Source organism: Ctenopharyngodon idella, chromosome 9 (assembly GCF_019924925.1).
Source record: "Ctenopharyngodon idella isolate HZGC_01 chromosome 9, HZGC01, whole genome shotgun sequence".
NCBI classification, from domain to species: domain Eukaryota; kingdom Metazoa; phylum Chordata; class Actinopteri; order Cypriniformes; family Xenocyprididae; genus Ctenopharyngodon; species Ctenopharyngodon idella.
The window spans coordinates 4,857,794-4,874,540 of NC_067228.1; the positions used below are offsets into that span (position 1 = coordinate 4,857,794).

Here is a 16,747-nt window from a genome sequence, read left to right on the forward strand (position 1 = left end):
GCTAAAAAAGAGTAAAAATAGTAATATTGTTATATATAATTACACTTCAAAATAAATGTTTTCTATTTGAATATATTTAAAAATGTAATTTATTCCTGTGATGTTTTTCAGTATCATTACTCATCTTCAGTGTCACATGATCATTCAGAAATCATTCTAATAGGCTGATTTGCTGTTCAGGGAACCTTTCTTATCATTATTAATGTTGAAAACCATTGTGCTGCTTTACATTTTTGTAGAACATTTTCCAGGAGATCAAAAGAACAGAAATGGAGATCATGGTAACACTTTATTTAAAGCTTTTATTTATAATGCATTAAAAAGGTATTCATAATGTACATTTATAATGCATTATACAGGCTTTAAGTGTTACCAAAATATTTTATAACATAAATGTCTTCACTGTCACTTTTGATCAACTTAATCTGCCTCACTGAATACAAGTGTTAATTTCTTATATATTTACTGGCCCTAAACTTTTGAACATAAATGTACATTATAAAATAACAACACTGACCAGAAAATGAGTCTCATACATGTTTTAATGTGGCACAGGAGATTGATAAGATAGTCATGGTCTTCACAATGATAAACTGAGCAGGAAGAAGGGAAGAAAGACAGAGATAAAGAACCACTGAGGCTGTAAGATTAGGAAGAGAAATGTAGGACATAGCAGTAGAAAGTCACTCGTTCTCCTCCACATTTGGAGAAGCTTCCTCCTCGTCATGTTCCACAGGTTTCTTCTTTTCCCCCACCGACACCACTTGATCTACTAACTCCAGCTGTTCTGTTATCTTCTCTTCCTCCACAAACTCCAGTTGTTCTGTTATCTTCTTTTCCTCCACAAACTCCAGTTGTTCTGTTATCTTCTTTTCCTCCACAAACTCCAGTTGTTCTATTAACTCCTCTTCCTCCCCAAAAGTCTCCTGGCCATTGTGATTAATAGGATTTTGCTCAAATTCGCTCTGAGAGACCACCTTCCCGTCCACTATTTCTTGGGTGCAGATGATGGTTTTCTTAAGATTTACGGAAGACGGAGGAGGAGGTGGAGCTGGAGACAGAACATAAGCTGGAGGTTAGAGACAGTCTTTAGTAATTTATGACATTTATGTAGCATACAAAAAGAAATTAGTCATTATATATAAAACAAGCAAACAAGTCATGCAACATTAGTAAATGGCTAATCAACATTATTTGGGTCATTCTATGAATCACGTGCCTACTGCAGTTTGATAAGGTAATTTTGGAAGTGAGTTTTTGTAAATTAAAAAAGAATTGATATCAGACAAATAATACATTGCACAATTGCAACCTTATAAGTTCATAAAGCTAAAATGTGCTTCTTTGAGAAAGCCCTTGAGACTTTTTCACAATTTTAACAACTTACAAGAAATCATTTTTTTTTTTTACTTTTTTTTTTTTTTTTTTACTTTTTTTTAAATAACTGTCAACTAAATACTAATTTCTTTTTGTATATACATTTCTGTTTAAAAGTTTGCGGTCAGTAAGAAACTAATACTTTTATTCAGCAAAAGATGCATTAAATTGATCAAAAATGATTTCTATTTCAAGTAAATGCTATTCTTTTGAACTATATATTTATCAAATAATTGTAAGGGGAAAAAATGCATCACAGGAGTAAATTACATTTTAAAATATATTCAAATAGACAACAGTTCTTGTTGCAAAGTTACTTGTAGTTAGCAGAATGTTTGTTGGGGAAGCATCAAAATAAAGTTTGCAGATATGCAGACAGTTTAATAATACTAAAATGAGTGAGTTGACATGCAGTTGCAAAGTTACTTGTAGTTAGTAGAATGTCTGTTGGGGAGCATCAAAATAAAGTGTCAGCAGATAATAAGTTGACAGTTTAATAATACTATAATGAGAGTTAGTTGACATAGTTGCAAAGTTACTTGTAGTTAGTAGAATGTCTGTTGGAAGCATCAAAATAAAGTGTTAGCAGATACTAAGTTGACAGTTTAATAATACTATAATGAGAGTTAGTTGACATAGTTGCAAAGTTACTTGTAGTTAGTAGAATATCTGTTGGGAGCATCAAAATAAAGTGTTAGCAGATAGTTTAATAATACTAAAATGAGTGAGTTGACATGCAGTTGCAAAGTTACTTGTAGTTAGTAGAATGTCTGTTGGAAGCATCAAAATAAAGTGTTAGATAATAAGTTGACAGTTTAATAATACTATAATGAGAGTTAGTTGACATGTAGTTGCAAAGTTACTTGTAGTTAGTAGAGTGTCTGTTGGGAGCATCAAAATAAAGTGTTAGCAGATAATAAGTTAACAGTTTAATAATACTATGAGAGTTAGTTGACATGTAGTTGCAAAGTTACTTGTAGTTAGTAGAATGTCTGGGAAGCATCAAAAATAAAGTGTTAGCAGAGACTTCTTTCAAAAACATCTTACTGAGCAAACTTTTGAACAGTATATGTATATATATGTATAGAAATCAGAGCTCAAAACAGAGGTGGCTAAAAAAGGCACATACTGTGTGTATATAAAGGGCACAAATGGCACTTGTTTTGTAGAATGACCCCTTTGATTCTTAAACAAATTGTAAAGATGATTATCTGCAATCATATTTGCATGAGGTTAGCAGTGAGAAACACAAGCAGTGTGACGGATGCATGTACATTCGGCCAGCGAGGGCTCAGACAGCACTGTTTACTCGTCTGTGTTAGACCATAGAGCAGTGAGTGATAATTAGTATGAAGACAAACTTGATGTGGGTTAGGCAAGCGTTTGTTAACTCACACCGGACGATGCCTAAAATCTACTCGTCACGTACTCACCTGCATACAACGCCTGCTCTAAAGAAAATTCCTCTCTGTGGGAGGGAAGAGAAAACATGAGATAGTGGCACAAATGGAGGCACTAGATGGGAAAGGATGCAACTATTTAATCAAGACTGGAGTGGATTGAAGTTGAGATGTTAAGAATTGTTCCCATCTGGAATCACTGAAAAACCCACATGCGTCCCCCCCACAATGTCTATGGTGTTTAAGTGATGTCTGTTTTAAAGGACAAATGCTTGCTGGGACATGTTTCTCACAAGCCTGTAGGGAAAGAGTTTGTGTCTTGTGTTTGTCACTATAGCGTGACTTCCCCATGGAAAGATATGCTTTGTGCACGCTAGATTTGCATGTGCAGCTCACAAGGGAAAATGTGGTATGGAAACAGCAATATTGTGTGATGTGCACATTGCAATCTGTGACCAAATGCTTTTCAAAATTAAACATGCTTTTTGTATATGTTCTGAACTACTCCAAATTGTTTTAACAAACAGCAATATTTACCTATGTATACCTTTTAATGAAACATTTTTAGAGAAAGTTAGAAAGTTAGTTACATCATAGTTTTGAATCGTAATGCACTGATGCATGAAAATTAATCGAATGAACCAACTCTAATGCCATTTCTGTTACAATGTTTAAAGTCAACATGAACATGCACTTTATTCCAAATTTGTCTACATAATCTTATAACAATACTTTTATATCACTAGCAAAATCATCTTGAAAATATAGTGAATCTTTGATATATTGCCTATGCTGTCCTAATTGGAACACTCGGCTGCATTGTTTGTTATACATCCACCCTCCAAGAGCAGGTTGTGCATCCCAGGCAGGATGTACCCTCTCGGTTAAGATTCGATCTCAGGGGCCCTGGAGGAATGTCATCCTCCAGTCAAAATCGACATATTAGGCCAAAGAAAAAAGTTTTTTTTTTCCCCATAGAAAAACCATTTTTGTTTCCACAAAAGAACATTTCTTAGAACAGTTCTTAAAGAACCATTATTTTTCTTAGTGTAGATAACTTTTTAAAAATCTGAAGAACCCTTTTTCCATGGTAAAGAACCTTTTGTGCAATGGAAAGATTCTAAGGATGTTAAAAGTTCTTCATGGAACGGCAATAAAGATGATAATAAACGGCAATAAAGAACCTTTTATTTTTTAAAGTGTAGTACTGAATCCTTTTAAGGACTTGGGGACTATGGGAACAGGCTTCACATTCTCAAAAAAAGAAAAAAATCTGTCACTGGGACAGTACCCTTTCAGAAGGTTGTAATATGTACCATTTAGGTGCTAAAATGTACACTGATATGTAAATTTAATGTACTAATATACACTCTTTAGGGGTAAATAAGGTACAAAGGTGTACATTTTGAAACCATCCCAGTGACAGCTTATGTACCTTTTTTTAAAATTAAAAACAAGTGATTTAGCCCATTAAGGACTTGAATTTTTTCCTCATCCATTTTTAATTACTGTTCACAAACTTTCTTTCATCTTACCTGTTTTTGTCCCCCGCCTTGTCATCAACAACGCCCTCCAAAAGACGATGATAGGTGGCAATCTCTGCCTCGAGTTTGGACTTGATGTTGAGCAGCGCCTCGTACTCGGCCGTCTGGCGCTCCACCTGGGCACGCACCTGTCCCAGCTCTCCCTCCAGCTGCATGATTTGAGAGTTGTATCCGCTGATTTCCTGACCGTAGTGTGCTTCCACTTCATGCAGTGAATCTTCGAGCGAACGAATCTGCAAGGCACCAAGCAGAATAAGAATAGTTTGTGGACACTCTTGACAGAATTTATGTTTTCTTATCTTAACCCTTTGAAATAAGTTTTTTTTTAATTAATTGTATTGTTTTTTATTATTATTACGTTTTTCATAGATTACTATTATTCTAAAATGTGGGAAATGATATAATATGGAATGTCATGTTTTCAATGCATTGAGTTGAAACTGATAAAGAATTAGTAATAAGTGTGTGCGTCAGTATTTTTTTTACTAAGTTATGCAATCATTTTTGTGCAGGATTGTGCTTCAGCTAAGTGCAAAAAATTATCTTGACAAAAAATATCTTGACGAACCACTGTATAAAAACAGCTTCTGTTTTCCCATGGTTAAAAAAACACTTGGGTGCACAGGAATAATGTGTAAATTCAGATGACATGCATGCATGGAGACAGGCTGGAAACATTTCATAATCATTTGAATATCTGACAGGTGAGAGTGCTGACTGTGTAGAATGCAGAATGATTTGTCAAGCAGATAATCACTGTAATTTGTGTACTGTACCATGTTGTGAAGCGCCTGCAGGTCAATTTCTACAGATTGTCTCTGCCTGCGCAGCTCATTCAGCTCTGTCTTTGCTGTCTGCAGAGCTTCTGTGTTCTGAGTCACCTCAGCTGTGATGTTGTCAAACTGGATTGAGAGGAACAAGATATTCAGGTCACATGATAATATACGTCCGCCTTATAATTATGCACAAAGCTCTCCTAAGTAAAAGGCACTTTCCCATAGGGTACAAAAATAGGGTCACAACTCATGGAGATAAAATGAAAGGAAGTGCTTAAGCTTCATTTCTTTGGAGGTACAATTGTTTTAAATTTATTTTATATGAAATCTGCCATTTTTGCTGAATTTCTAAATATAGTTTAGTACCCTTATTTGTGAGTTTATTTTGCTAGTTTGTGTGAGAGCAAATGTTTGTTTAAAGATTAATGAGATTGCAAACAGGCCAAAATCTCCAAATTAATGGGAGATCAAGACATTTCATGTTTTGAAAATGATCTTATTTTAATGCTAGGATCATTTTGATTTTAAAATAATAGTTTAGCTAACAGATCTAATAGTACCAACAAAAAAAGTGCCTTGTAATGGGACACCAAAGAGTAGAGTATTAATAGAAAGTGCCAACAATTTGAAAAAACAGAGGGAGACAAAAAAAGAATGCAAAGTAAGACTGACTTTGTTTTGGTACCAGGCTTCAGTTTCCTCGCGGCTCTTCTGCACAGCTCGCTCGTACTGCGTGCGGATTTTACTAATGGTGTCATTGAGGTCTGGACTGTTTTTATTCTCCATTTGCACATTGACTTGACAGTCGCTGATCTGGCTCTTTAGGTTGGCGACATCCTGTGAAATAAAATGATAAATGACTTTAGTTATATGGTTTATAATACCAGGATCTGGCAACAGTGCAGCTACTAGAGAACTGAATGTGTTTAACGCTTGCCCCAAAGCATTGAAAACCAGGTGGGAAGATCTGTTGACAGCAGCTGAAATAATAGGTTTATTTGACTTGAAACAGGGAGACAATATGACAGGGTTCCTCAAATCCAGCCCTGGAGGGCCACTGTCCTGCAGAGTTTAGCTCAAACCTTGATCGAACTCACCTAACTGTAACTTTCTAGTAAATCTGAGACCTTGACTAGCTTGTTCTGGTGTGTTTAATTAGGGTTGGAAACTCTCCAGGACCGGATTTGAGGGACCCTGGTGTATGACATCAAAGTCCTGCCGATTAGAGAGCAGATCGGTCTGCGCAGCTATTTATTTTACGGTGACCGCCCACTTTTTTTTTTTTTTTTTTTTTTTTGCCGCGTCTTAGTTTGGGAAGTATTTTATTTCATCATAGGAATTTCTACATTTCTTAAAAAAAAAAAGAAAAAAAAAAAAATTAAATAAATACATTTCTAAATAAGTAAATACATTTAAATTAAATATTAAATTAAATTAAATTAAATTAAATAAAAAATCACTTTTTTATTGCCAATGTGTGAACAGCTTGTAATAATAATAAAAAAAATTTAAAAAACAAAAAACAAAAAAACGAGACCTTCCCCATTATCCTCGGTTGCCAGCCGACTGATTTATATGTGAAGGACTCGGGACGTTTTTGCCGGGAAACTCAAAAGGATGTGATTTACGAACACTATGACACATGAATGCTTATAATGTTCAGGATAATGCTGAAAGAGCTATTCTGTACTGTCAATGTGCCATGCAAAGAAAACGGATTCATTTTGTTTTTATCACCGCTGTCACTGTTTGTCATGTGTTTATTTTGTTTTGAGAGGAAAGCGCGCGCAGCACATATTTACATATTCATCTAACCGTCGCTCTCAGCAGCGTGGACGGCGTGTGGATGTTCGTTAATAGTTTATTTCTGCAAAGGTATTTCCAACTTCTTTTTACTTCTAAGCAAAAAATGAAAAAGAACTTCACCGTGAGTATATCGACGCATTGAATCACGTTCAGTCGCTTGTACATTAAGTGTGCACGAGTGCGCCACGAGCAACAAGTTGCTGGCTGCAGTTCACTTAACGGCCACCGGTGTCGCTAATAACAAGGGTTTCTGAGCTCTACATTTAACCCCTTTTAATTGAAGAGCTTCAATAGAGTTATTAAATCAAGCCAGTTGAATTAACCTTCGATTTGAAACATAAAAGTCAGAAATCAGACAAAAGTAGGCCTACATGAGTCATATAATGAATCATCGTGAATGACACATCCGAAAAATGATGATACAATTTACTTATAGTCATTGATTTTACATATAAATGAATGTATTTTAAGCTTATTAAATGTGAATGTTAAATATCAACTACTGCTGCATGTGACTAGAAGGCTATTGGAGTCTCATACAAACACATCAAACAAACCACCTATGAGTAGTACTTTGTGTCAGGTGTTTGTGTTTAATCAGTGTTGAATAGTGTGTTTAAGGCGTGTACCTCATCATGGCTCTTCTTAAGGAAAGCCAGCTCTTCTCTCATAGACTCGATCTGGCTCTCCAGCTGCATACGGCCCATATAAGTGTCGTCCAGCATCTTGCGGAGACGTGCCAGATCCTGCTCCACCCCTTGTCGCATGCCCTGCTCTGACTCAAACCTGCCGGACGGGACATTTACATGAGAGACTACAGGGCGTATGTCACATTTACAGCATATTGACAGGTTTATTCATTTATTTATTTATTTTAATGAAGTGGACTAAAAGGGAATAAATAAAAATCTCAATGAATGAAAATGAAAGGGAATAAATAAAAATCTCACTTGACTTTGAAATCGTCAGAAGCCAGCCTCGCATTGTCTATCTGTAGAAACAGTCTGGCATTGTCCATAGTTATTTCCTGGATCTACAAACACACTGATATCATTGTCTTGCATTGGCTGTCTCAATACAGCAAATATTTTTTTTATGAAACATTTATGCATCTCTTCCATGAATGCAATTCCCGTAGGATTAGTTTTTGTGGCTTTCCTTTCAATTTTATTTCAATTTTCTGATTAATATTTCCTCCATTTGACAACAATTGTCTTTTGTCTGTCTTTTGCTTAATAAAGATTACTAACTAAAATGCATTATAAAAATACTATTTTTTTATTGAACCAATTAAATATTCAATTAAATGAATACATTCTTATTAAAAGTTTAAAGGTCGTTGCAGTATATTGTCAGCAAGTTGTTCTTGCAAGTTTAAACCACATACACATTCAAATGTTTAGACACACTTATATTACAGTTTAATTTCAAATGTGATTTTTAATGGACGAGTTGGAGCAGACAGTGAAGGAAAAGCATCAACAAGTGCAACTCATGAAGTTGAGAATATCCAGAGTATAAGCAGAGCTGGAATCTACAGGGTGGAGAGACTTTGCACTTTTTTTTTTTTTTGGTCCCACTGTGTTATTTCATAGTTTTGATGACTTTACTATCATTCTAAAATGAGGAAAATAGCCATAATAAAGAATGAGCAGGTGTGTCCAAACATTGGCTGTGTACATTGTGATAAAAAAGCATGCATGGATACTTAACAAAACCTTTTATTTGCTCACCTGGTTTCTCAGATCAGCGATGATCCTCTCATAGGCGCTCCAGTCTCTGCCGCTCTCAGCTCCTTTTCTCATCAGAGCCTCTCTGATTTGCTCTTCCAGTTTAGTGTTGGATTCCTCCAGCAGTCGCACTTTTGACAGATAATCCCCCAGACGGTCATTCAGACCCTTCATGGTCTCTTTATCATCTACTTGGGGAAAATTGCTGCTGTTGATCTGCACATACGGACGCATTGTGTTTGCCAGATTCCCTATGGCCCCAAACAAATTGCCCCTTGAGCCGATGCCGCTAGACAGACTTGAGCTGGAGAAACTCCTGGAAATGCCCTTGAACGACATGGTGCGGATTAGAGGTGCCTTTGAAGGTTCTTGCGAGTCACTGTGTTTTGTTTTACCTGCAGCAAGTAGTAGTGTGAGGGGGGTTTGGGAGCAGCTATATATAGACTCAGCTCTCTTCAGTGATTGGTCTGTGGGATGTAAGTCTACACCTGAATGACTGATAAACAAGGATGTAGACTCTCAAACTAGTAGAGAAGTAGAGAATTTTGTTGCCAAATGAACAGTGCTGGGTAGTAACTGATGTAATCTGTAGGCTATTACATGATCAGAATCAAAAAAATTAAGTACTTGTAATTATATTACACTCTAAAAATGCTGGGTTAAAAACAACCCAAGTTGGGTTAAATATGGACAAACCCAGCGATTGGGTTAAATGTTTGCCCAACCTGCTGAGTAGTTTTATTTAACTCAACTATTTATTAAAAATGACTATATGGCTGGCTTAAAGTGAACCCAAAATAGGTTGGAAAATTAAAAATTAGACACATAATTACTAGAGGCAATAGTAATAACCAAAAGGTGAACATTTATTAATAAGCAATTTAATAAATGTTTCTTATTTAATCATTATTTATTAAACTTATTAATAAATGGTAATTTCCAGCCTATTTTGGGTTCATTTTAGGCCAGCAGTACAGTCATTTTTAAACAATAGTTGAGTTAAATAAAACTACCTAGCAGATTGGGTCAAATATTTAACCCAACAGTTGGATTTGTTCGTATTTAACCCAACTTGGGTTATTTTTAACCCAGCATTTTTAGAGTACATTTTATAATGCTCATAATCATATTACAGTTACTTTTTTAGTGATTACATGTTATTTACACAATGGCAGCAAATTTTGATTTTCTGTAATTAATCTTTTCTATCTTTACTTTTTTCATTCTAAAAAAAAAAAAGCCTATTGCTTTTATACATTACGTTCAAGTGTTTGTTTGTTTGTTTGTTTTGGATGGGGAAATTGCAGACCAGCCACTAGTTAGTTGGCTGTTAATGGTCACATGGTCACATACAGTGGTGGTCATAATTATTGGCACCCTTGGTAAATATGATCAAAGATGACTATAAAAATAAATCTGCATTGTTTATCCTTTTGATCTTTAATTCATAAAATTAATAAAATTAGCAAAAATCTAACCTTTCATTGAAGGAAAAGAATTGAAAGTGGGGGGAAAATCACATTATGAAATAAATGTTTTTCTCCAAAACACGTTGGCCACAATTATTGGCACCCTTTTATTCAATACTTTTTGCAACCTCCTTTTGCCAAGATAACAGCTCTGAGTCTTCTTCTAAAATGCCTGATGAGTTTGGAGAACACCTGACAAGAGATCAGAGATCATTCCTCCATACAGAATCTCTCCAGATCCTTCAGATTCCCAGATCCATGTTGGTGCTTCTTCTCTTCAGTTCACTCCACTCATTTTCTTTAGGGTTCAGGTCAGGGGACTGGGACGGCCATGGCAGAAGCTTCATTTTGTGCTCAGTGACACATTTTTGTGTTGGTTTTGATGTTTGTTTTGGATCATTTTCCTGGTGGAAGATCCAACCACGGCCCATTATTGGATTTCTAGCAGAAGCGGTCAGGTTTTGATTTTTTATCTGTTGGTATTTGATAGAATCCATGATGCCATGTATCTGAACAAGATGTCCAGGACCTCCAGCAGAAAAATAGGCACACACCATTAAAGATCCAGCAGTATATTTAACCGTGGGCATGGGGTACTTTTTATCCATGTGTGCACCAAACCCATCTGGTGAGTTTGCTGCCAAAAAGCTCTTTTTTAGTTTCATCTGACCATAGAAGCCGGTCCCTTTTGAAGTTCCAGTCGTGTCTGACAACTGAATATGCTGGAGACTGGTTCTGGATGAGAGCAGAGGATTTTTCTTGAAACCCTCCCAAACAACATGTGGTGATGTAGGTGCTGTTTGATAATTTTTTTTAGGCTTTCTGAGACTCAAGACTCAACTAATCTCTGCAATTCTCCAGCTGTGATCCTTGGAGAGTCTTTGGACACTCAAACTTTCCTCCTCACCATGCATTAGGACGATATAGACACACGTCGTCTTCCAGGCAGATTTGTAACATCTTTAGTTGATTGGAACTTCTTAATGATTGCCCTGATGGTGGAAATGGGGATTTTCAATGCTTTAGCTATTTTCTTACAGCCACTTTCTATTTTGTGAAGCTCAACAATCTTTTGCTGCACATCAGAACTATATTCTTTGGTTTTACTCATTGTGATGAATGATTAAGGGAATTTGGCCTTTGTGTTTCCTCATGTTTATACTTCTGTGGAACAGGAAGTCATGACTGGACAATTTCATGTTCATGATCACCCTGGTGTGCTAAAAAAATGTAAATATGAATGGGAATATACTTCAGAGATATTTTACTCATAAAAAATTCTAGGGGTGCCAATAATTGTGGACAACGTGTTTTGGAGAAAAACATTTATTTCATAATGTGATTTTCCCCCCACCTTCAATTCTTTTCCTTCAATGAAAGGTTAGATTTTTGCTAATATTTTTATATCAATATGAATTAAAGATCAAAAGGATAAACAATGCAGATTTATTTTTATAGTCATCTTTGATCATATTTACCAAGGGTGCCAATAATTATGACCACCACGGTATTTTTGTATTTTATTTTGATTGTTTTTATTTTAAAAATTTTTATTTTTATTTTACATTTTTATGATTTTATTATTAGCTTTATTAACTTAACATGCTGCTTATCTCACAAAACCTGTCAAGAAAACACCAAGGTCATATTTCATCTTAATATTTAAAGAAAGAAGAAATTAGATTTTGCTTTACCTTTTGTGACAACATGCCTCAATAGCAATAGCTTATGGGGTAAGTTGTCACACTGGGAACTTACCATTAAACAGCTTATTACATGTATAGGCTTTTCTTCGAAATATAAACAGTAAAACAATTATCAAACACAAAACAATAATAAAACAGCAAAAATAATACAAACAACATAAAACAAATTAAATATCTAACTATAACTATTGTTCTGGGCAAGGAATATTTTTAATAAATTTGATACATCTTCAACATTTAAAACAGTGGTAACTTGTCCCAATCTGACATTTATTAAAAAAAAATCCTTTCGTCCTTAGTTTAACCATTCAGTTCAATATAAGGCTGACTTTGTATTTGTATTTGTACAATGTATATTTATGACACCTATTCTTTTGTGCTTTCAAATAATTGAAGTGCATTTTATATTTCTAATAATCTTTAGAATTATTTGATCATGATATAAGAATTTCCCAATTCTTTATGTAGTGTGGCATTTCCTATTATGGCCACATGAGGGCAGTTAATGGGCCTCATTGACTTTCATAGAATGGAAAAAATACTATGGAAGTCAATGGGGTCCATCAACTGTATGGTTTCTGACATTCTTCAAAATATCTTCTTTTATGCTCAGCAGAAGAAAGAAATTCATAGAGGTTTGGAACAACTTGAGGGTGAGTAAATGATGACAGAATTGTTTGCATTTTTGGGTGAACTATCCCCCTTTAGGGTGGAAATTCAAAAATGCTCTTTCAAAAGTTATGGCCACATGAGGGCAGCAGAGACCACTTAATATCTGTTACACAAGATATGTTCGATTGTAGTCTGTAGGCCTACAGGGATCATACAGAAACAGGGTACATTCCTACAGGATTCATGTGTCCTAAATATTCCTACATGTTCCTTAAGTTTTCCTACAGGGCAGCTATAATATAAATCTAAATATAATATAGACCTAATATAAATCCAGGATTTATATTATAGCTACCTGTAGGAAAACTTAGGAACATGCAGGAATAGGCTAAGTAGGCTCTATTTGCTCTGCCTTCAGATTTTTCTTTTACACACAGGTATACAGGAATCGATCTTTTTTAATGAATCGTCTGAACGATTCGTTAATGAATCGTACTGAATCAGTAAACGCGGTTCTCGAGTCCAAAAAGTCGACTTATTGAACGGAAAACATTTCAAGTCAACCGTCCGAGAATTTGACTGACAGGACGAAAAGTAAGTTTTGATAATACTTTTTAAAAGCCAAATAACAAATTGCTTCATATAAAATATGTCAACAACAAACGTACGGACAGCATTTATTAAAACTACAGACTACAGAGTCGGTTTTTCAGGGCAGGATAGTAGGCCTACTTATTTTAAAATGGCTGACTGATAAGGTAAAGGCGCGGCCATTTTCGCGGCATTGTTCATTTATTTAAAGTCTGGAATAATGAAAGAAAGAGTTTTCTTTCCAGTAATTTATTTATGTGAGCAGAAAAAATAAATAAATCTTGCAATGCTTGTGTTATCTGACCTCAGAGATCTCTAAGATGCAATCTCACACAGTTTCACAGCTCTTTACAGATTTCTGACACAGTTCTGTAGCTTCCCATGATTATAATTTAATTTGTAAATATAACTAAATATATTTTATGAAAAGAGAAGTAGTTTAATGATATGTAATATGACTACTGAATGCGTGATAAACCATTGTTTGCATGCCATAAATGCCATAGGTCACAAATCGTTTGTCACAGGTGCGGAAAAATCAGGAGTAAACAAAGCACTGAAACTAAACATTGTAGAGGTTTAGCCTCACAAGAGCGACACAGATTAGTTTGTTATGAACTGACAAACAACATGGAACGGTCCATGAACGCTAGAATCCACGAATTATGACAAGATTATGGACTTCTGATAAGAACAGAGAAATGACAGGAAATTTAGGAATGGATCAGACTTTTAAACTCCCACAAGCTACTGTTTGAATCAAACAGCAAAACACATAGAAGTTCATCTATCATGTCTGTATACATAGAGAGATACTAATGCATGCTCTCCTCAAAATACAGGGTCCATCTATAAGAAAATGCATGATTATCATTTGTGAAGGAGTCTGTTTTAATACAGATCACTGCACAGTGCTGCCTGGCTCTGCTCAGTGGGATAAGCTTATCTCAGAGGTGTAGATCCAACAGCTGTAGGCATTTGGTTGTATAAATCTATATCAGACTAGCGTAAATCATTCCGACTCAAAGGATCCCAGATGCACAGGCCAGTCGAGATGTGCTGTTTCTCAGGGAGATAAATCACATCTGACAACTTTTCCACCTGTTGTTTTCTTATGTACAGTATGCATGTGCACTTTTTTAATGTATGCAAAACAGCAGCTTGAATGTTCACCTGAAGGTTTGGAATTGTGTGAGCAAATGAGTGAACTATTTCTGTCTTTAAGCAGAAGATCTGCTGAGTTTCAATCCCAAGCCGGAATGTTCTGAACATGGAGACCCAGAGAAGCACAAAGAGAGAAAGATAACATCCTGAAACTGACGGCCCAGTATGAGGTTGCTGCCATTTGCAATAAAGATGATGGAGAGCAGAACAAACAGGAAAAAAAAAAGATGAGTATTGCTTTTGGTCAAGTGTATCTGATTTTAATCTAGTTACATTTTCAATGACAATACACTCATTCTTCTCTGATATGTAAAATCTAATCTTAAATTTTGGTTTGTGGCTACACTTCTGCTGTCATTGATGAAAGCACCTTTACAATATTGGATCTTATTGGATTTGGTTTTCAGAATGAAAGTTCATACCACAATAAATGGCCTGAATTAACCTGGCTTGATAGGAAGCACCTGCTTTTTTGAGGGATCTACTTCTGTGCAGATGGATTTTATGATGCAACTGATAATATACAGTTCTCAACAGATGAGAGGAAACGGTTGTATTTATGGGGGAACCTTATGAAAGCCGTTAAGCTTTCTGGTCACTGCCATAATGAAATCTCACCAATTTTTATTACCATGATGCATTACTGTAATAGGAAAAAAAAAAATTAAATAGCAAAATATTTATATATCAGTATTGTATTTTTCAGTTGAAAATGTTGCACTGCCTTTTATTTATGCTTATCTAAATATTCATATTACAATTTTTTAAAACATTTCATATGTGTAATATGTCACATTGACAATGGTTTGCAATGCAAAAGTCATTTTAAATACATATATATAATTTTTATAAAATTTTTTCTTTTGGTTTTGGGGTGAAATATGATATATACGATACATATACAGTCAAACCAGAAATTATTCAGACATTTTTTTAAATATTTTTTTTACTAGTACGTGCAGGACACTATAGTTCATTTATGTAAGTGAGGATAGCAAAATAAAGTAAACTGTGACATATTATACCCAAAAATTCTTCATACAGTGGACTACCAGTAAAATTGATAAAAATTTGGGACCAGAAATTATTCAGACACTTTGACCTGACCATGTTTTGCTTAAGTGTTATCTGACATAATTAAGATAAATATTTTCTGACAAAGTTTAACTCTGAGATCTTGTCATATTTTATTACCATTTTTAACTATAGTGAATAAACTTTATTAATGAATGAAATGTTCAAGGTGTCTGAATAAAATTTGTTTTGACTGAATCATTTTGACAATGATACTAAACCTTGTTTTACAAAGTTTTAATCCTCATGGTCTTTGGGGTGTTTTGATGTAAAAAAACATTGTTTCCTTCATCTCAGTGGCATGAGATTTTGTGCATTTTGTTATATTATCACACACACACACACACACAAAAGAAATGTAAAAAATGTAAAAAGGAAAAAAAAGTCACAATCATGATCTTCGGGGTCCAACCCCACATTGAAAATGGAAAGCCAAAAAAATCATTTTTCAATAAAAAAATAAAAAAAAATCTGGCAAAAATCTGAAAATTTTCATATAGAAATGAAGGCATCCCAGCAAACATTGATCCGACGGCAATGTCGTGTCCCTGGCCAAAAATAGTCGCGGTAGGAGAGCATAAATCTAAAAATATGTAACAGAACATTTCCTAAAAATGCATTCAGATACGTTTGTACATGTCTACAATTCTCTGGGGTTGCATGTATAATTGTTACTTTGACCTTTAGCTATGTGTAGTTCAATATATAATAATTAATTAATTAATAAGATAACGTCAAAGACGTCTGTTTAAATTTCATTTTGGAACAATTTTTAACCATGACGGGTCGTGTCGGAGGGACGTCTTTTCAACGGTCATTAAATGTCCAAATGTTTGCTGGGCTGGTACTAGAGCACAAATGCAATGTGAACAAACATGTTCACAGTAAGCCTGTCACTAACACACACACACGCACACACATGTGACGTGTGACTGCAACAGATAGCATTTGTATAGAGTTTGGCAAACAAAATTAGCCGCAGATAGGAAGGGGTGAGACCTAACACACACAAACACTTTCGCATGCACATACACATGCACACTCATTTCTGCTTATTGCTGTTGGTTTTATTCACAAATATATATTTTTTAAAACATTTCTAATTCTAAAGTTAATGATTTTTTACATTTGGTTTATTGAAATAAATAATTTTTGAATACAATCTGACTCTTAAGGTTTTTTAGTGGCATTTCTGTCTATATTTTTGCAAATTTATATGGCATTATTGCAAAAATAGATGCTTCAAAACACCTCAAACAACAACAACAAATTCTAACCTTTCACAAAAATACTGAATAATGTTTTATATATATATATATATATATAGACAAATTATGTCAAAAAAGTTGTGATAGGAGCGGTTGGCCACATCCAGAAAAATTAATTGATCTCAGTGGCCCCCTGCTGGATATATATGGTCAAAATACTTTATTTCTAAAACTGTAATTCCTACAGATTTTCTTCTAACCAGGAGATGGCAGGATTCTGCTTATAACAC

General features: G+C 34.9%; 1 protein-coding gene across 1 annotated transcript; it reads right to left on the reverse strand.

Annotated features, from left to right (window-relative positions):
* Positions 1-524: 524 nt before the first annotated feature.
* zgc:92380 (uncharacterized protein LOC445086 homolog) lies at positions 525-9,039 on the reverse strand. Its single transcript, XM_051905376.1, has 8 exons — positions 8,637-9,039; positions 7,854-7,936; positions 7,533-7,689; positions 5,770-5,934; positions 5,098-5,223; positions 4,313-4,554; positions 2,811-2,845; positions 525-1,051 (listed from the first exon to the last, which is right to left on the reverse strand). The coding sequence occupies exons 1-8, from the start codon at positions 8,970-8,972 to the stop codon at positions 684-686; spliced, it is 1,512 nt and encodes a 503-aa protein (XP_051761336.1). The 5' UTR covers positions 8,973-9,039; the 3' UTR covers positions 525-683.
* Positions 9,040-16,747: the final 7,708 nt, after the last annotated feature.

What these genes read in the sequence shown, in the direction of transcription:
- zgc:92380 (XM_051905376.1), bottom strand. Translation starts at nt 8,972, where the DNA reads ATGTCGTTCAAGGGCATTTCCAGGAGTTTCTCCAGCTCAAGTCTGTCT. An exon ending in AAGGCGGGGGACAAAAACAG is followed by an intron (nt 2,846 to 4,312) that starts GTAAGATGAAAG and finishes TCCCTCCCACAG; the next exon opens with AGAGGAATTTTCTTTAGAGC. An exon ending in AGAGCAGGCGTTGTATGCAG is followed by an intron (nt 1,052 to 2,810) that starts GTGAGTACGTGA and finishes TTCTGTCTCCAG; the next exon opens with CTCCACCTCCTCCTCCGTCT.